General features: G+C 41.5%; 1 protein-coding gene and 1 non-coding gene across 5 annotated transcripts; both read right to left on the reverse strand.

Moving 5' to 3' along the window:
- Positions 1-142: 142 nt before the first annotated feature.
- On the reverse strand, positions 143-16,257 carry LOC121939146 (ubiquitin-associated protein 2-like). 4 transcript variants are annotated; one of them, XM_042482256.1, is made up of 28 exons: positions 16,184-16,257; positions 14,567-14,707; positions 14,096-14,173; positions 13,836-13,946; positions 13,496-13,655; positions 12,585-12,662; positions 10,557-10,620; positions 10,231-10,313; positions 9,820-9,872; positions 8,769-8,833; positions 8,396-8,624; positions 8,026-8,281; positions 7,754-7,885; positions 6,495-6,631; positions 5,749-5,996; positions 5,168-5,411; positions 4,963-5,002; positions 4,594-4,717; positions 4,335-4,389; positions 3,846-4,071; positions 3,386-3,477; positions 3,055-3,105; positions 2,717-2,795; positions 2,154-2,354; positions 1,616-1,786; positions 709-813; positions 580-612; positions 143-255 (listed from the first exon to the last, which is right to left on the reverse strand). In XM_042482256.1, the coding sequence occupies exons 2-28, from the start codon at positions 14,663-14,665 to the stop codon at positions 158-160; spliced, it is 3,312 nt and encodes a 1,103-aa protein (XP_042338190.1). In that variant the 5' UTR covers positions 14,666-14,707; positions 16,184-16,257; the 3' UTR covers positions 143-157. The 4 variants fall into 4 exon arrangements, with proteins under 4 accessions (XP_042338190.1, XP_042338191.1, XP_042338192.1 ...); XM_042482257.1 differs by lacking the exon at positions 16,184-16,257 and adding an exon at positions 15,736-15,896; XM_042482258.1 differs by lacking the exon at positions 580-612.
- On the reverse strand, positions 4,460-4,536 carry LOC121939149. The gene has a single exon (XR_006105414.1). It is a non-coding gene; the product is annotated as a small nucleolar RNA SNORD121A (small nucleolar RNA).

Consider the following 16,257-nt stretch of genomic DNA (forward strand, 5'->3'; position numbering starts at 1 on the left):
GGGTGAATCATGGGTTTATTTCAACCAAACCAGAGCTAGTGATTATTGGAATTGTGGACAGACAAAACCAAGACTGTTTTTTCAGAAAAGGTCAGTCAGGTGTTACTTTTAGAGTACTATTATTTTGCAGAAGCATTAGACCTGGACCTAAAGACATTCAACAGAACTGCAAATCACTCACCTGAGTTTTGCTGTAGATTGAACCTCCCATGTCAGGCACGCCTCCACTGGTACCTGACCCTGACAGTCCTGGTGCTGAGAGAACGAAAAGAGGGAACGGGAAAGGGGTGAAGGAAAGATTGGAATGTAAGAGGGAAGACAGAAAAGCAAAAGGGTAGAAGAAAATGATAGAAGAGAGGAAAACAAAAGGGTTAAGGGGAAAGAAATACAACTGTGTCAGTTCACTGAAGACTCAATATTAAGCACTGAATGTTCACTGTTAGTAGGAGGGGGGCCAGCCAGTAGGAAGAAGCATATTAGGTGAGGAGGCGCAGAGGCATGTTTCTCCCTTTGTCACCTTTTTGCATGTTTCCATTTATGAGCACATCAAAGTGCAATCACACACGTGCATATACACACCTTCCTCCAGAACACTCTTGACTGTTGAATCATCTGCAATTGTGAGTACATCGGTTTTTCCCACAGGGAAATGCCCGCTGACTTTGACTGTTTGTTGTCAGACTGTGCGCACGTGTGTTGTGTATGTACCTTTCCCTGGGCCGCTGCCCGCTGACTTGGCCTGTGACTGGGCAGAGCCTCCGTACCCTCCCTTACTGTACTCCCCACCGTGGGCTTGAGACAGGTCATCAAAGGCTGAAGGAGGAGGAGTACAGAAGAAGAGGAGGCAGAGCGAGCGAAGGGGAGAGGGAGAGGGAAAGAGAGAGAGACAGAGACAGAGAGAGAGAGAGAGAGAGAGAGAGAGAGAGAGAGAGAGAGAGAGAGAGAGAGGGCGTAGGAAGACCACAGGTGAAGAGAAAAAGGATGTGAAGAGGAAAAAGAAGGGGGCAGGGGAGAGAGAGGCAGTAAGGTAACCTGACTAAAATGGCAGCTGTGTCTATATTGAGCCGCGTCCAACTTCAGCAAGGGGGTTTGAGCTATGCATGCAGCACAAGCAAAAAAAACACACACAGGCCCGATTCCACACGCGCATGCAGCATTTGGTGTACATGTATAAAGAGCTGAAAATGTATTTTGCCTCCCTCTACACTCCCCACACCTAATTTATGGCAAGTTTTCAATATACACATCCCATCTCTCTCTCACAATAAATGTTGTTGTAATATACATATGTGCCCAAATTTTGTCATGTATTACAAAGAGTCATTTCTGCCAAAACTTTATAAGAGCATAGCTTGTGTACTTTCATGGCATGTTGCTGCGAGAGTTTGTGGCACTATTATAGTTTGGCAGTAATGATTAAAAATAAACCTGTGCTGTAGTAGTTCAAACAGACACCCACAGGCTCAAGTCAGTTAAACAAAATAATTAATTGGATATAATCTTCTCATGGAAACTGTATTATTACTTAAATACTGTACATTTGACTAAAAATGTTCTGCGTTAACTATCTAAAAACAACATTAGTAAGAGCCCTCTTGTTTCGTCCTGGTCTTACCTGTGCCGTATGCATGCTGTCCGTAACTGGGCTGATGCTGTTGGTGATACTGATTGGAGGGGTTGGCCAGGCCCATTGCAGGTTGCTTGGCCGAAGCGGGAGGCACAAAGACGGTGGGGCCGTACTGAAAGGCTGAGGGAACCCCCGGCACACCAGCATAGTACGGCAGACCTGTAAAATAGCAAATTAGAAAGATTATCCAAATGCAATGAAAGCAGATGGCTACATAATCAGGTTTTAGCACAATGATGAGAAAGGTTCTTTTGTGCAGAACAGAGATATATTAATCGAGTCCACAAAAATTCAAATTGACTTTGTCTACATTAACAGTAATGGAAAAAAAATCCTTTTTCAGTTTTTCAGGCTTAAAATTTTCCTGATATATTTTAACAGACTCCTCCTCAATGTAACAAGAAGCCAAAAATAATGAGAGGGAAGATGGCAGCTAAAGCTAAGATTTGCATCAGGAGTAAAGTTCATGGATAAGATGAAAATTAACAGCGCCAACATCCTCTTCATTAAAAATAATTGTACTTACCAGTGTATCCGTAGCCGGGGGGCAGAGGGGGATTGAGGAAGGCCTGGTTCTGTGTTTGCTGACCCTGGCCCTGACCCTGCCCCTGGCCCTGTGATCCTGCTTGTGGAGCCTGCTGAGGCTGTGACTGAACCCCGGCTGTAGACAGGCTGGTTGGGGGAGCTGGAGATGACGAATCATTCCTGCCGAACTTTGTTGCCTCACCTAAACAGAAAATGACGGCAGAAAAGGCAAAACTGAGGTTGAAAAAATAAATTTAAAATTCCTTTGCCCATCTGTTGAACAGCTAATGTGAATTTTGTAAAGATGCCACAGAATCAAGAAAAACTTAAGTACTTTGTCACAGTCACCGATTGTTCAAAATCTCCATGTTGATGGAATCAATTATGCTCAACTCAATATGCTGAAGTGCAAAAATGACTTGCTATAAATGAAATTAACAGATGGATGCGTAGTTCAATGAAAATGATAGTAATTGTGTCAGTTAACAGCATATCTTGAAACACATTTAAAGGTCAGCTCAGAAACTCAAGTTTCAGTTCAGTTTAACATAAAATTTGACTCACCAGAATATAAATTATTGGCCAGGTTATCTCTTCCAGGCATAGTAGCCGTAGTACCAGGGAATGTTACACCGTAATAGTCCTGTATAAGAAGAGAAAAAAAATAACAATTATATGAAAATGCCCCACATAGCTTTTTTTTTTTTTAAAACTTTGACTGCCATGCAATGGAAGGGAGGACATAGATTCTGAATGGTTTCTTAACTAAAGGTGGCAGAATTATAATATAAAGGGAAACACATTAAAGAACACATTTTAAAGCCAAAGCTTTGCTGATTTAAAACAACTATTACAACCACAGTGATATGCAGCAGGGTGAAGAGCAGAATGAGAAGACTCACCATAGGAAGGCGAGACTGCAACATTTGCAAGTCCTCGTATCCATAGATCTGCTGTTGAAGTAGAGACAATGGAGAGGAGAATTAGTGATAATTTAGTAACATGTTTGAGTTAGTGTATCCACTCATGCCAAACACACTACTCTTTAATTTAAGCGGTACATGACAGCTTACAAATAGATCAAAAACAGAATAAACAGTTGTGTGTAGGTTAGTCCTTGTGATGCCATCTATCTTTACTGGTGCAACTCTTTTCCTTCAAAAAAAGCCCCGAAGACAAAGTAATACACAAACAAGTTAATTGAGAAAGACTAATCAGAGAGTGTATATTTACCGGGTAAGCAGGGAGTAAGCCACCAGGGCCCATAATGTACTGGTTGGCCAGGAGAGGTGGCACTCCTTGGGCCAAGTTGGGAGGAGCTTTACCTGGCAAAGATGAGAAACAAGATTTTTTCACTTGACTAAATGCAAAAATTATGGACATTAGTTGGGTAATTAGTTATCTTGCAATTGATATTTGCCTAATTTGCCTTTACCTAATCAATATGGACTTCATAACTGTTTTGTAACACAAAATAACAGAATTTTAAAAATGCAATATAAGAAATGTGACACATGTACATATTCACAACTTTAAAAATTGATCGTTAGACAGCCCTACTTACTCAGGTGTCAAAGCAGCCACATTACAAGAGGAATATTATTTGAAAATGATATATTTTATTATTTCAGAAAACTTTTTGTCAACGAGTTCTTGTGCAACAGTGATGTCCTGAGTGGACCTGTGAGCCTACCAGAGCTAGTGGTGAGCAAGGGTGCTGTGCGGCTGCCTGCAGCTGAGAGTGCAGGATTTGTGCCATTGGGAGTCAGTCCCGGCGCTCCAGACGGATGTAGTCCGTTGGTGGTTGAACTGCTGACAGCCAGGGGAGCTGAAGGACTGGAATTGACAGCTTGGCTGGACGACGATGATGATGAAAAAGCGTGGAGGTTACCGCTGCTGCTGCCCTCCTCATTACTGACCTGGTGTAGCAGAACAAGAGCAGAAAAGGTGTGTGAGAAGAGAACGAGCAACTGTTTGTAGATCAAGGCATGAATGGCTTCATAAATAGAACTATGTTTTCCGAAAAGCCTCAGAGCTTAGCCAAAAAGAAAGCCTTGCACTCAAATACACAACTACAAGATAAAGGAGTGTCAATTTTTTTGACGTGTCCTTTTATTACAATTACTGCAGAATAATGTTGAAGTAAGCTTGCATGTGGGTGCAAGCATGCACAGACACTTACAGTAAGGGAGGAGCTTGTGGCGAGGACCGATCCAGATTGGGTGCTGGTCACATGACTAAAGAGAGAATAAAATGATAAAGTCTGCGTGCTTTAATCTGACAAAGCAACTAAAGACCAGGAAATGAAAGCAGGAGATTCAGTAAAAGGTATTTCCACATAAAGGATTGAGATATGTGCTTGTAACCATCATTATCTCCAGACAGAGACGAGGACACAAAAAAAAGCTAATCAATGTGTATTATAGAATGCCATCCCTTACCTGCTGAGCGAGGGGATGGATGTTGAGTGGGAAGGTGTAACTGCAGGGGAGGGGATGTGGTGGCCACTGTCACTCGTCATAACGGGGGACTCAGTTTTCACTGTTCTAGACGATGATGACGTAGCTGTTTTTGAAGAAACATGAGTGATTGTGAGAGGATAAATATGAGAATGAAACAGAATAAATCAAAGTTGCACATGAAAAGTGGGTTTGAGTATGTTCTGGTCTTTATCAAACCTCATCCACTTTCCGTGATTGAATTATTCCCACTTCCCATCGGATGCATTTAGCAATCAATATTCATTATACTTGATTTGTCTGGCCACTTCAATATAGTTCTCTAGAACTCGCAAAGCTAAGTGTACTTACTGTCCTGTGTGCTCTGCGTCTTCATGCCATTGTAGCCATTCTGTGAGAAGAGGAATTATCAAAGTCTACATATTATTATTCAGATTTTTGTCAGGCATTAAGCAAACACTGAGCTTCTGTCAAATTAAGGTTAAGTCCACAGTGGTCTCTATCCTCTTATCATTTGGCTTTATGCATACAAAGAGATAAAAAGGTTTATGCTCACTGTAAGAGCAGCAGCCGAGGGGACATCTTTGCTCTGTGAGAAGCCCAGATGAGGTGGCAGGGACCTTGGACCACTGCTCTCCACACGGTTGGCTGCAGTAGGGGCTGTAGAAGAGGGTGGAGCGGCTGCACTGGGAAGACCCATGGAAGGGGAGGGCGTGGCACTAGGCAAGCCCAAGGATGGTGAAGGGAAGCTGGGATCTGATACGGCTGAAGGTAAGGTGGGTATGCTGCTCATGTGTTCACTGTTCACAAGAACGAGAGAAAGCAAGACGTGGAAAGATGGATGAATATACATAATAAGGATCAGAGAATATAACTAAAGTGCCAATGGGATGTATTAATATTATTTAATTAACATGCAAGCAGTTTCCACCTGTAACTGAGCTAAAACAAAGACATCATTCTCTAATCCCTTTATCTCAGTGATACACTTTGTAGCAACTGATCCAGTGAACGCTCTGCTCTTCCCATGGCTCAAGACTGATGCACAAAGATATACATGTATAAAATTGGAAATATCAAATTCTTCACATAAACAGACAAACTCACACGCCAACTCAAAACAACTCTCACACACACCTCACAGATCCTGGCTTGGAGAACAGGCTGCTCTGTGGCTGCTGTGTGGAAACAGCAGTGGGGACAGGCATGGGTACAGGAGCTGCTGGAGCTGGGACCTGAGCCGGGGCTTGCTCCCTGGCCGACTCCGTCTGTGCCATGTCTACTGCTCCACTACCAGCCTCAGACCCAAAGTCAAGAGCTCCAAACTGGACGTTCAAGCCAGGTATATCTGCTGAGCCCGGCATCTCCACTGCTGATGACGGGATCTGAGAAGACAAAGAGGCAATTTAACCAATTTTGATGATTGTGAATTTGTTTTTGTACGATGTGTAAAATATTTAAAATATGGACATCAAGTTTTTAAAATGTGTGCAAAATCTTTATCAGTCAAAAATGTAAAAATGTGGATGATATTTTGCCAGAGGGCGTGTTTGGTCAAAACAGTCTTGTGAACTGTGCTGCAAACAACTATGAGATTAATATTCTACAGAAGACTGTATACTTATCCGCACCCTCTGTGTTTGTTGATTAGACATCTCTGATTATGAAAGTTAAAGTCGTGGGAGTGTAGTTAACAGCTTAAGTAAAGTCCTTTATTAAGTCTGTCCCTACCACAGAGTCGATTAGCTAGTTGGCTCGTCTTGTCAAGCATGTGAGAGCAGATACATTATTCAGAGCACTTTCAGTTTCTACAATGTCTTGCAAGTAATACTGCTATTGTTATTTTTATATGGATACTATTTTGTCTGATAAAAGGTTCACACCTTTGAGGGGGGAGGTACTCTGCGTCTCTGTGTCTTTAGCTGCCGCTGCGGGGGTTCTGTGACGGAGGGCTCCATGCCTGGCAACTTAACTCCTGGAGAAGCTCCATCTCTCACAGGAGGGACGGAGGACTCATGACCTAAAGGAGATTGACAATGATGTTAAAATCATATCACTAACATCAAAATAAGTGTAAGAGCAGCAGACATAATGAAGATGGCGATACTACCATGATCTTACAGCACAAATACTATTTGAGTCTTTGCACTACTCTTTTCTTTAGCAGAGAAGGCACTGATTCAATTATTGTGATGAATGTTTGTCTTTGATATCGGCTCTGTAGCCAGTATCAGAGGCTACATCCACACTAAGACATTTTCAATTTAAAACAGCGTTCTAAAATGAAAATGAATCCGTACACACAATTGTTTTAGCACCGTTTCAGAAATAACCTCTGTCGATACCAACAGGCCTGAAAATGCATATAACATGAACATTCACTAACACTGGACAGGAAGAAGATTGTCTACTCTGAGGTTGGTTGCTTCATTACAGAAAATACTATAGAGGCAAAACAGCAATCATTACATCATTGCTTAAGCAAATACAGCGACTCATTAGAGTGGAACTGTGAGCATTATCCATCGCCAGAGGAAGCCATGGAAATGGGAAATAAGAAACATTACTCACACAAGGATGATATCACAAAAAGGCATGTAGGCCTAGCTTCAATGTTTTGTCTTGACATGTCAAGACTGATGAGACCCGATCAGAAGGCAAGAGTGCGAGATTGTGTCATTGTTTTCAAAATTCTCAGTTTCCGCATGGGTAAAAGGCAACATCCAATTTTTAAAACTAAGCATTTCTTTTTCTTTTTCAAAAGTCTCCATTTTGGGGTTTTGAATATGCCAGAGTAGGTAAACGTAGCAGAAGTTATGCATACTAATATGTATAAGTTTGTATGTATCCTTGGTCATGTTATATATTTCCTGTTTTCTTTTCATGTGTGGTTACAGTCCATAAACATGTCAGAAGGGAAGTGTAAGTGTCGCTCTCCTTTCTGCTACAGTGGTTATTGAACAGCTCAGTGGATCATGAAACACAATCTACTGCCGCTGGTATTCTTCTATAATTAATTCACTAATTAACAATAGTCGGTCATGTAAATAATTAGTTGAGTTGCGGCTCTAATGTCATGTGGTATTCTCAGCACACTTTCAGACCTTTAATGGCATAGTATGATACTGTTGAGCAGCTCTACCTGGCGGTGTGGGGACCTGTGGAGCATGCGAAAGACCCAGAGGCTCTGTGGTGGGAAGGATGGAGGATTGTTGTTGCCTCTGAGCCAGTTGGCTGAGCACCGCTGACGGCTCTGGTTGAAGTTTCATCTCCACTGGAGAGAATGCAGGAAAATATATACATACAGCTATTACTACAGCACACTGTACCTCTTGCATTGTTGTTATCACGAACAATTTAACATTTACATTTCTGTGCTAGATTTCGTATTTACTTTTAGATATTTAAACTTACAGTGTTGGGCAGTAACAGGGCCGTTCTCCATTCTCTGAGTCTTGACTTCTACAGAGGGCGAGGAGGCAGGAGCAGGGTTCTGTATTGGAGGTGGCCCTGCATCTTTGGCAACATTAATGTTGCTGGCGGTGGCCAAAGGCTGACTGGCTCTCTGACCAAGCCGAGGCCCGTTGAGCTGCTCTGGTGTCCTGATGTCGGAGGCAGGTGTTGGCTTAGGCGCATTCAGGGGCCCAAAACCAGAACCCAGGACAGAGGACTGGGAGGATGAGAGGAAAAAAAACCTGAACTGAATACACCGATAGCATGTATCAGAGTTTTGGCACATAAACATATCCATAAGTTGCACATGTTTAAGTGTGGGTTTTTGTACCAGTGCAGCATGTGCGTAGGTGGTACTAGCAGAGGCGGCATGGGCATAGCTGTTGGCTGTGGCGTGTGCGTAGCTGTGTGTTGCAGTGCGTCCATTGTGGTGGGAATTGGTAAACACCAGGCTTTGGCCCAAATCCTCGGCTGAGGGGCCATCGACTATTGCCCCCAAGTCAGAGTCCATACCCCCTACAGCCACTCCAGTCTTAGGCAGTAGGCCAGCCAGGTCCACACTGAGGAGAAACAGAAGGGTTTGAGGAAGAGGGTTAAAAAAGGAGAAGACAGAGGAAGTACATATTCAGCTTAGTTACTCCCAAATATAAACCCTGAGCTCTGTAGTGTTTTAAGTTGGCTTGACTTTGGGTGGGAACGCTTACTTGGGTCCAGGTGTGATGTGGTTTGCTGGAGCAGAAGAGGCAGTGAATACTTTGGTCTCAGACAACTGTAAAAAAGGAGAGGGAGTGCAATCACAGGGATCCATAAGATTAATATAGACACGTGCTGTAATGTATACAAACAACCATTCAGATAAAATCACTGACTATGAACCAACACTATTTAGTGAGTTAACATCACTAGACCTATGATCTAACACTAGACATTCAGCAGGTCAATGCAGAGTTTAAGCAACCTAAGGCCACATCCAAACTAATATTTACAGATTTTACAACAGCGTTTTGAAGTGAAACGGATTTCCGTGCACATGAGCGTTTCCGCATTGTTTCAGAAATTATCTCCATCTATATTAACACACCTGAAATTGCATATCACATGACCATTCACATATACTGAGTGTGCATGTGCCAGTGTTAACAAGAAGATCATCTGCTCTTTGCGGTTGGTTACTTAGTTACAAAAAACAGTATGGAGATAGCAGAAAGTCAGACCAGAATTTTTCATTTGGACTAGGCGGACTGTAAGGCGGTCAAGGCAGCAGAAAACAGATTGGGAGTCCTTACAAGGCAAATACAGCAACATATTCCAAAGGTACCAGACTGAAGTGTCACCAGAGGAAGTCAAGCCATGGGAAAAAAAGAGTACTCACACAAGAAGGATAAAAATCGCAAAAGTTATGTAGACCTAGTTATAATGTTTTGACATGACCAGCTGTGACTGATAAGACCCATTCGGGAAGCAAATGTGGGTGTTTACATCATTGTTTCCAAAAGTCTCAGTTTCCGCTCGTCCAGGCTAAAATGCAACTCAAACTACTAAAACGGGGTCAGCGGTGTTCTCAAATTTCTCCTTTTTAGGGTTTCCAAAATGCCATATTAGAGTGGAAGTTAGGCATCAACCCAGCAATAGTTATGCATTATTAAATGAAGACGTAATAATGTGGATTTAGCCTAAAGTAAACAAATATAGTCTTGGCCCTCAAAACTAAAGCAATATTATCCATTTCAGATGAATAAAAAAGTGCCGCCTTACGTCCTCATTCCAGTCCTCTGCAGTCCAGTCTTCCAGATTGCCTCCCCATGTTCCTAAAAAAAACAAAAACGGAATAGCAGCCAAGTTAGTGTTGCCATGTTCACACATACTCATGATATGTTCTTGGCAACCATTAACCACTCCAGAGGAGTGATACAAAATGTAGCACCCTGCCTGCTTTAATATGACGCTAAAATTACAAACCCTTAAATCCAATGTGTAGATTAAGCTGCCCATTACTGCTTGAAATCTGCTTTTATTTGGAAACGAATGGCCTGAATTTGAAATTTAACACTGGCTTGGGGCAAATGAGCTAGATACTTTTAAAGTGACAATTTATACAACCACTCTATAGCCAAAGTAGGAAATTGCATCAAAACATGACATCTGATGTTCTGTTATATTCCATACCAGTTCCCTCAGCAGGTTCGTTGCCGTCCCATGTCTCCTGACGAGCACCAGAGTTAGCTGTGTAGTCAGCAGGATTGAAGGTGCTGAAAGAAGTAGAGGGCGGAAAGAAGAGACAACAGGAAAGAGGAAGACACAGTTTGGGAAGGTAAGCCAACATAAGTGACAGTGAAGAGAATACTGCTTGATCTGTAAATGTTACTGAATGAGGGGATTCAGAAACTTAATTTCTCCACACGTTTGTCTTTTAAGATATGTGCTTGTTATTACCATCACCACCTCCTCATCCTAGCTCAGGCTTAAGATTAACACTAATCACATGTTCTTACCCCATTCCCTGGGAGGAGAACCTGTTGCCAGCAGCTGCTCTTCCTCTACCGCGACCCCCTGCCCCTGAGGACACACACAAAACAACCAAATGACCTCTGCTGACTGGTCTCTTTCAGCCTTAACTCCTTAAAGATTTTTTTTAATTAAGTTTAAAAAAAAACAAAACAATGTCTTGGTCACGATCTTCATCAAGTATTAGACAAAGGGCTGCAGTGATATACCAGTTTTAAGGTACACTGTGAAATTAAAGTTGGCAACTAACTTACCATGTACATTTGCTTATCTATGATATTAGGTGAAAAAAATGCAGCTGAATGAAGAGTCTTTATTTTTGTTATTTTCAAAAGGGAGGCTTTTTAAGCATACTTCTGTCAAAAATGGTTTTAATTTCAATGAGAGCAGTAAAACAAATTATCCATCAATTCTAACCCTTCCATTTCCATTCATTTAATGGTCATTCTGACAGGTAATAATTACTCTGTAATATCGTGATATTTTCTGAGACGGTTATCTTACCATGATAATCTCTACGGTTGCAACCCTTGTTAGACATTATTCTCTCTGTTTTTGTTTAGACCCAAACTGCAATAACGTGTCTAACTTTCTATTCTACCATGGTTTTCCACTGCCCCTCCCCCTAAAATGTAGCATAGCTTTAATATTGTGAGCAACAACTAAACTAAAAGTACAGCGCAAAGTAAGAATGAAAGCTTCAACTTCATCAGAATGTCACATTTGTGCAGTCAAAACATACTAACATGGGCAACTGAGGTAATAGGCTGCCTAAAAAAACCTAAAGGATCTGTTTTTAAACAAAGAATATCTTGAAGTCAAGATTTTAACTGAAGATGTTCAACAGCTTTTCATAAAGACAAGCAGCCACAACAATAGATGCATGTCTCCACAGTTAAACCATTACCAACCACCTGACACAATTTGGCTGAGCAAGGCCTTGACTGACCTCACCGTTCTTAGATCACCTGTTGTTACAAGGAGCGCCTACAAATCCAGCCAGATTCCACTCCTTTTCACCTTCTCCAATCTCTTTATCTATAGACTATTTGCTCCGCCCCACCAAACACACACTCAAGCAGCTGCAGGGACGGAGCGCATTCCACACACGTTGAGTGCTGCAATAGCCTACATGCCTGCAGACACAAATAGACATGTTGCCTGCTACATCACCAAAACATGCACAACAACATCTGAGGCAATTCCCCATCAAAAGGGCGCAATGAAAGACATAATATGTAGGATTGTAAAAAAAAAGTATAGACTCGTTAAGAAGTAATCCTTCTCAATCATCACTTGTACGAGTGTCGAGTAGTATGTGTCAGAGACTGCCCTCTGCCTGTATTTCTTTGTGTACTAGACGTTAATGGGTATGTACCCCCACAACGCTCAGGTGTGGTTGGGGCTTTTTAAAAAGGTAGCAGCCAAGTACCAAACTGTAAACTGCAGGCATTCAAGACACACAGCACCAAAAAAGACAATTACAGCGAGGCAAATCGCTGACAGAAAGTAAAGCTAGGGTTTGCTTTTACTTTCACTTTTGCTGACAAGCGTGCTTACTAACAGTAACCAACAATCCTGCAGTTTACCTTTAACAAAAAAAACAGACAATATTACAGTTTGCTTAGATTTATGGACAAGTGCAAAGGGTGAACTTAAGGCTTGCCCAAAGTAGACATGTAGACATGCAAGAGACTTATAAGGCAGCTGTCTTAAATTTCCACTACAGACATACGTATGTATGTGAACCGCATATGATTTTGCTTGGTAATGTTTTGGCTTACAAAACAAACTTCATGTTTAGTTTCAAAATGTCCATTTCATTTTTTACACTACAGTTTGTGTAATCTCTTTATACCTATGGAAAACGTGCAATGGAAAAGTTAACTGGTAGCAGCTCTATGGACAACTTTTTTCAATTGTCTTTGTACAGTCTTTGCACCCTCTGGACTCATTGCTAACAAAGTTGCATTAAAAAATAAACTGAAGATATGTAGTTTTTAGTGAATGCTCACCTCTGCCTCGCCCTCGGCGACCACGGTCTCCCCCTCTCTCTCCAGGAGCCACCTCAAACCCATTCTCCTCTAACCGACCTGGAATCCAACAAGAAACAGAGGTACATGAAAAGTAAGACAATAAAAAAAACAATTTATCAATACTGAACTGGGAGAAAGACCTTTGGGCCATTCTAATTAAAACCTTTGGGGGGGAAACACGTGAACAAATCAAAGTTGACAATTCCAAACTCAGCATACTTAAAGCAACAAAAGACTAAAAATAATGTCAATGTCAAAGATGCAAATACAGAGAAGACCATTTTGACAAACTGACAGGTAACATACAGTACTGTGCAAAAATCTTAGGCCACCATAGATTTTGTGTTTTAGAAAAGTTGTAATGAGGACTTAATATATACATTTATTGCTTAGTCTCTTTATGAAGATTCAAAGAATACAGAGAACATGTACAATGTTTTAAAACAACAAAAAAGTCTAAACAAAATGGCTTCTCCTGACTAAAGTCAATATTTAGTGTGAAACATGGAATCATACAACCATAACAAAAGGTAGCTCAAACAATCAATATTGAGCTTTAGACATGTCTTGAATGTTACCTGGTGTAAATACACCAGAAGATTAGCATTGTAAATCTCATATTGCCTGCCTAAGAGAGTTCAAGACATGCTTAGTGGAAATGGAAGTAACAGTAAATATTTGCAGCTTAAGCCTGATGAGGTTGTTTTATTCTGAAATATAGCATTTTTAATACTGTATACTGGTTGTATTTTTGTAAAGAGACTACTGACAAATAAATATGTATGGTCATTATAACCTTGCTAAAATAAATAAGCCTAAGACTTTTGCACAGTATTGTACATCTAAACAATCTATGCAGACAGGACAAACATCTTTACGCCCTTTCTTACCTTCACGCCCTCGGCTGATGCCTCTGCCCCTCCTGTTGGATGCCCCACGTCCACGACTAGCATCCCTCTCTCCTCCTTTCTTCTCTCTGCTCTCCTTTATCTCTGAGGGTCCTCCTTCTTTCCCAAGGCTCCGTTTCTTGCCCACAGTCTCCCAGGAGTTCTGACAGAGGTAAACCAGAGAATGAGGTCGACTCTATAAAATACACCTATGGTGATTAATATTTTGCATGATTCATTATGTTTCAGCTTTTGCAAAAATCTGGAGGAAATGCCATAAGACATGTAAACAAATGCATATCATGTATAAATCTAGTTTGTGTGTATGCACATTAACACTTACTGTGTCAGAGGTGCTCTCCAGCAGAAAATTGATGGCTCTGTTTACATCTTCGTTGCAGTCATGGAGGGCTACCATGCACTCATCTTGAGTCTTCCCAGTTACCTCAATCAGCTGTAAGTGTGTAAAACAGGAACACGGCATTTAATTAGATTACCACATGATGCACAGGGGGCCCAACTGTCCAAGATTTCCAAGAAAATATGCTTGTGATCCAGAAAATGTATTTGTCTTAATGTGTGAACTTGCACAAAAAGCATTACCTGTTTGACCTTGTCTTCAAAGTCAGCATCATTTTTGTCATAGATCATTTGGGCAAGACGAATCTGTTCTGCTGTGGCCTGGTAAACAAACAGAGTTGAGTAAGAAACTACACATCAGAAACACACAAAACTTGGTCTCCTTTTCGTTTTCAATCAAAACATCGGACGACAAGACACTGAATTTTATCAAGATGTTTTAATGAAAGACGCTAACATCCAGCTAGAGGTATACATGTAGGATGTAGTCACCTAATAATCACTCAAAAGTGTAAAATTATATTTTACCTTTATCACAATTTTTAATTTCAATATTGGTGTAATGACATGTAATATTAAGTGAGGAAGCAGCCTTTGACTGCACTAAAAAATACTTAAAGACTATATTTTTATTGAGCAGGACAATTAACTAAGCCTGAAGGAAACTTTATATTTATGGGTATGTAATGTGAAATGTATTTGGTGAAAACCCACCTGTATCTGTTTCTGTGGCTGTGTAGTTTGTGTGGTGGTGGTGGGCAGCGGTCTGTCCCGAGTGCCCCGGGCTTGATTGCTGACCACTGAAGTCATCATATACAGTATATACAAAACAATGTATGTACAAAATAGAAAAATCTGTAGGAGAGAGAGAGAGGGGACGAGTGAAACGGCGGCTACCTGTGAGATGGTTACATTGCATAATAAAACCGTGAAAACACAGAATAAACGCCCAATGCCAGTACAATAAACTGAATATGAGCAGACTGAGACTCACTGTTGTCAAGTACACTATGTAAGACTATAACCCCATCTGTCGCCCCCCACCACCCTGGTTAAATTTAGCCAGCCAAGAGGGGACTGTCCGGGTGTCAACTTACAACCCTCCCTCAGTCTCCCACACAAAAACACTGTAAGTTTGCACGACCAAATGTTATGGGTATTATGAATTATAACACTTTTCCCTATCGACGACGTCAGGATAGGGATATCTGATTGGCATATGATGGAAAGTAATAAGTAACATATCCACAAAGAGCCCTGGGCTTCGTGCCAGGTTAAACGCTGTTTTAGGAAGTCGCAAGCACATTATTACCTTGGGATAGATTATATTACATAGAGTAACTGGTTTTAGCTAATAATTCAACCAACTGACAACTTGTCAGCGTGGGAACACAAAATCCACCGGCTGTGATCATACTATCGTCTCACAACCGTATGATGTCTGACAGAAAAACACTGGAAATGAAGGTACAATAAAGGAGTTCTTTATAATGTAGCAAATGTTTCCTCAGTCGTCCGTGTCTATCGTAAGTGGTGACTGAACAGTAACCTTATTTAGGTGAGCGTTACAAGGAGCTCGGCGGAAATATGAGCCGCACTGGCTAACGTTCACATCAGCGTTAGCTAGGTCATCTAGCCCACGTTAGCTTTAGCCTAGCATAGCACTTGTCTTTGTTCCGTGTGCGGTACACACACGATTTCTACCGATAAATGCCGTACTCGAACGGCGAGATATTAACAGTTTGGCCAAACAATTAGTTGAACTGTCCGCCAATGCAATCGCAGTTCGTGTAGCCTCGCCGATTCGGGGACAAAAAATAAACAAAGTGCGAAGATGTATCCTTTGTGTGAACCGAGAAAAAAGCTAACGTTAGTCACTTTACCTCGGAGGCGATTTGAAGTTAGCAGCAGGAAAACATGACTGAAACAAAACGAACAAAAGCCGCGTATTACATCAACATTTACAACGCCCGGTGTCCAATGACTTGTACCAATAATGTAATGCGGTACGTGGGAGAGAAAAGTTGTCGAAAAACGCGTGGCCCGCTCACGTTAAGCTACGACAGACAGGAGCAGCAGGCTAGCTGCCCGGCATGTGAACGGCCCGTACACATACAATAAATGCAGCACTACAGTACGGATACAACGCTGCCCAGCTAGCCAGCTAGTTAGCTTGTTAGCTAACCACCGAACAGGACAAACGGTTCCTCTAAAACGCCAATAAGGTTTTCCCTTAACTACTGTAAAACTTATACGATGGGACGATTACGTCGTTCAAACGGTTTTTAAATCAACAACAACAACATAACAAATCTTTGTTCTTTCGTTTACCTGCTAACACGCTTCGCTCAGCCAGCAGCAGCAGATGCTGTCACGTGACCAACCGCGCCGTTGTTCAACGTTGT

Source organism: Plectropomus leopardus, unplaced genomic scaffold (genome assembly GCF_008729295.1).
Source record: "Plectropomus leopardus isolate mb unplaced genomic scaffold, YSFRI_Pleo_2.0 unplaced_scaffold42, whole genome shotgun sequence".
NCBI classification, from domain to species: domain Eukaryota; kingdom Metazoa; phylum Chordata; class Actinopteri; order Perciformes; family Serranidae; genus Plectropomus; species Plectropomus leopardus.

Coding starts and splice junctions, on each gene's coding strand:
- LOC121939146 (XM_042482256.1), bottom strand. CDS start 14,665: ATGATGACTTCAGTGGTCAGCAATCAAGCCCGGGGCACTCGGGACAGA. Junction 5,997..6,494: donor GAGTACCTCCCCCCTCAAAG/GTGTGAACCTTT, acceptor TTGTCTTCTCAG/ATCCCGTCATCAGCAGTGGA. Junction 814..1,615: donor ACAGCATGCATACGGCACAG/GTAAGACCAGGA, acceptor CTCCTCCTTCAG/CCTTTGATGACCTGTCTCAA.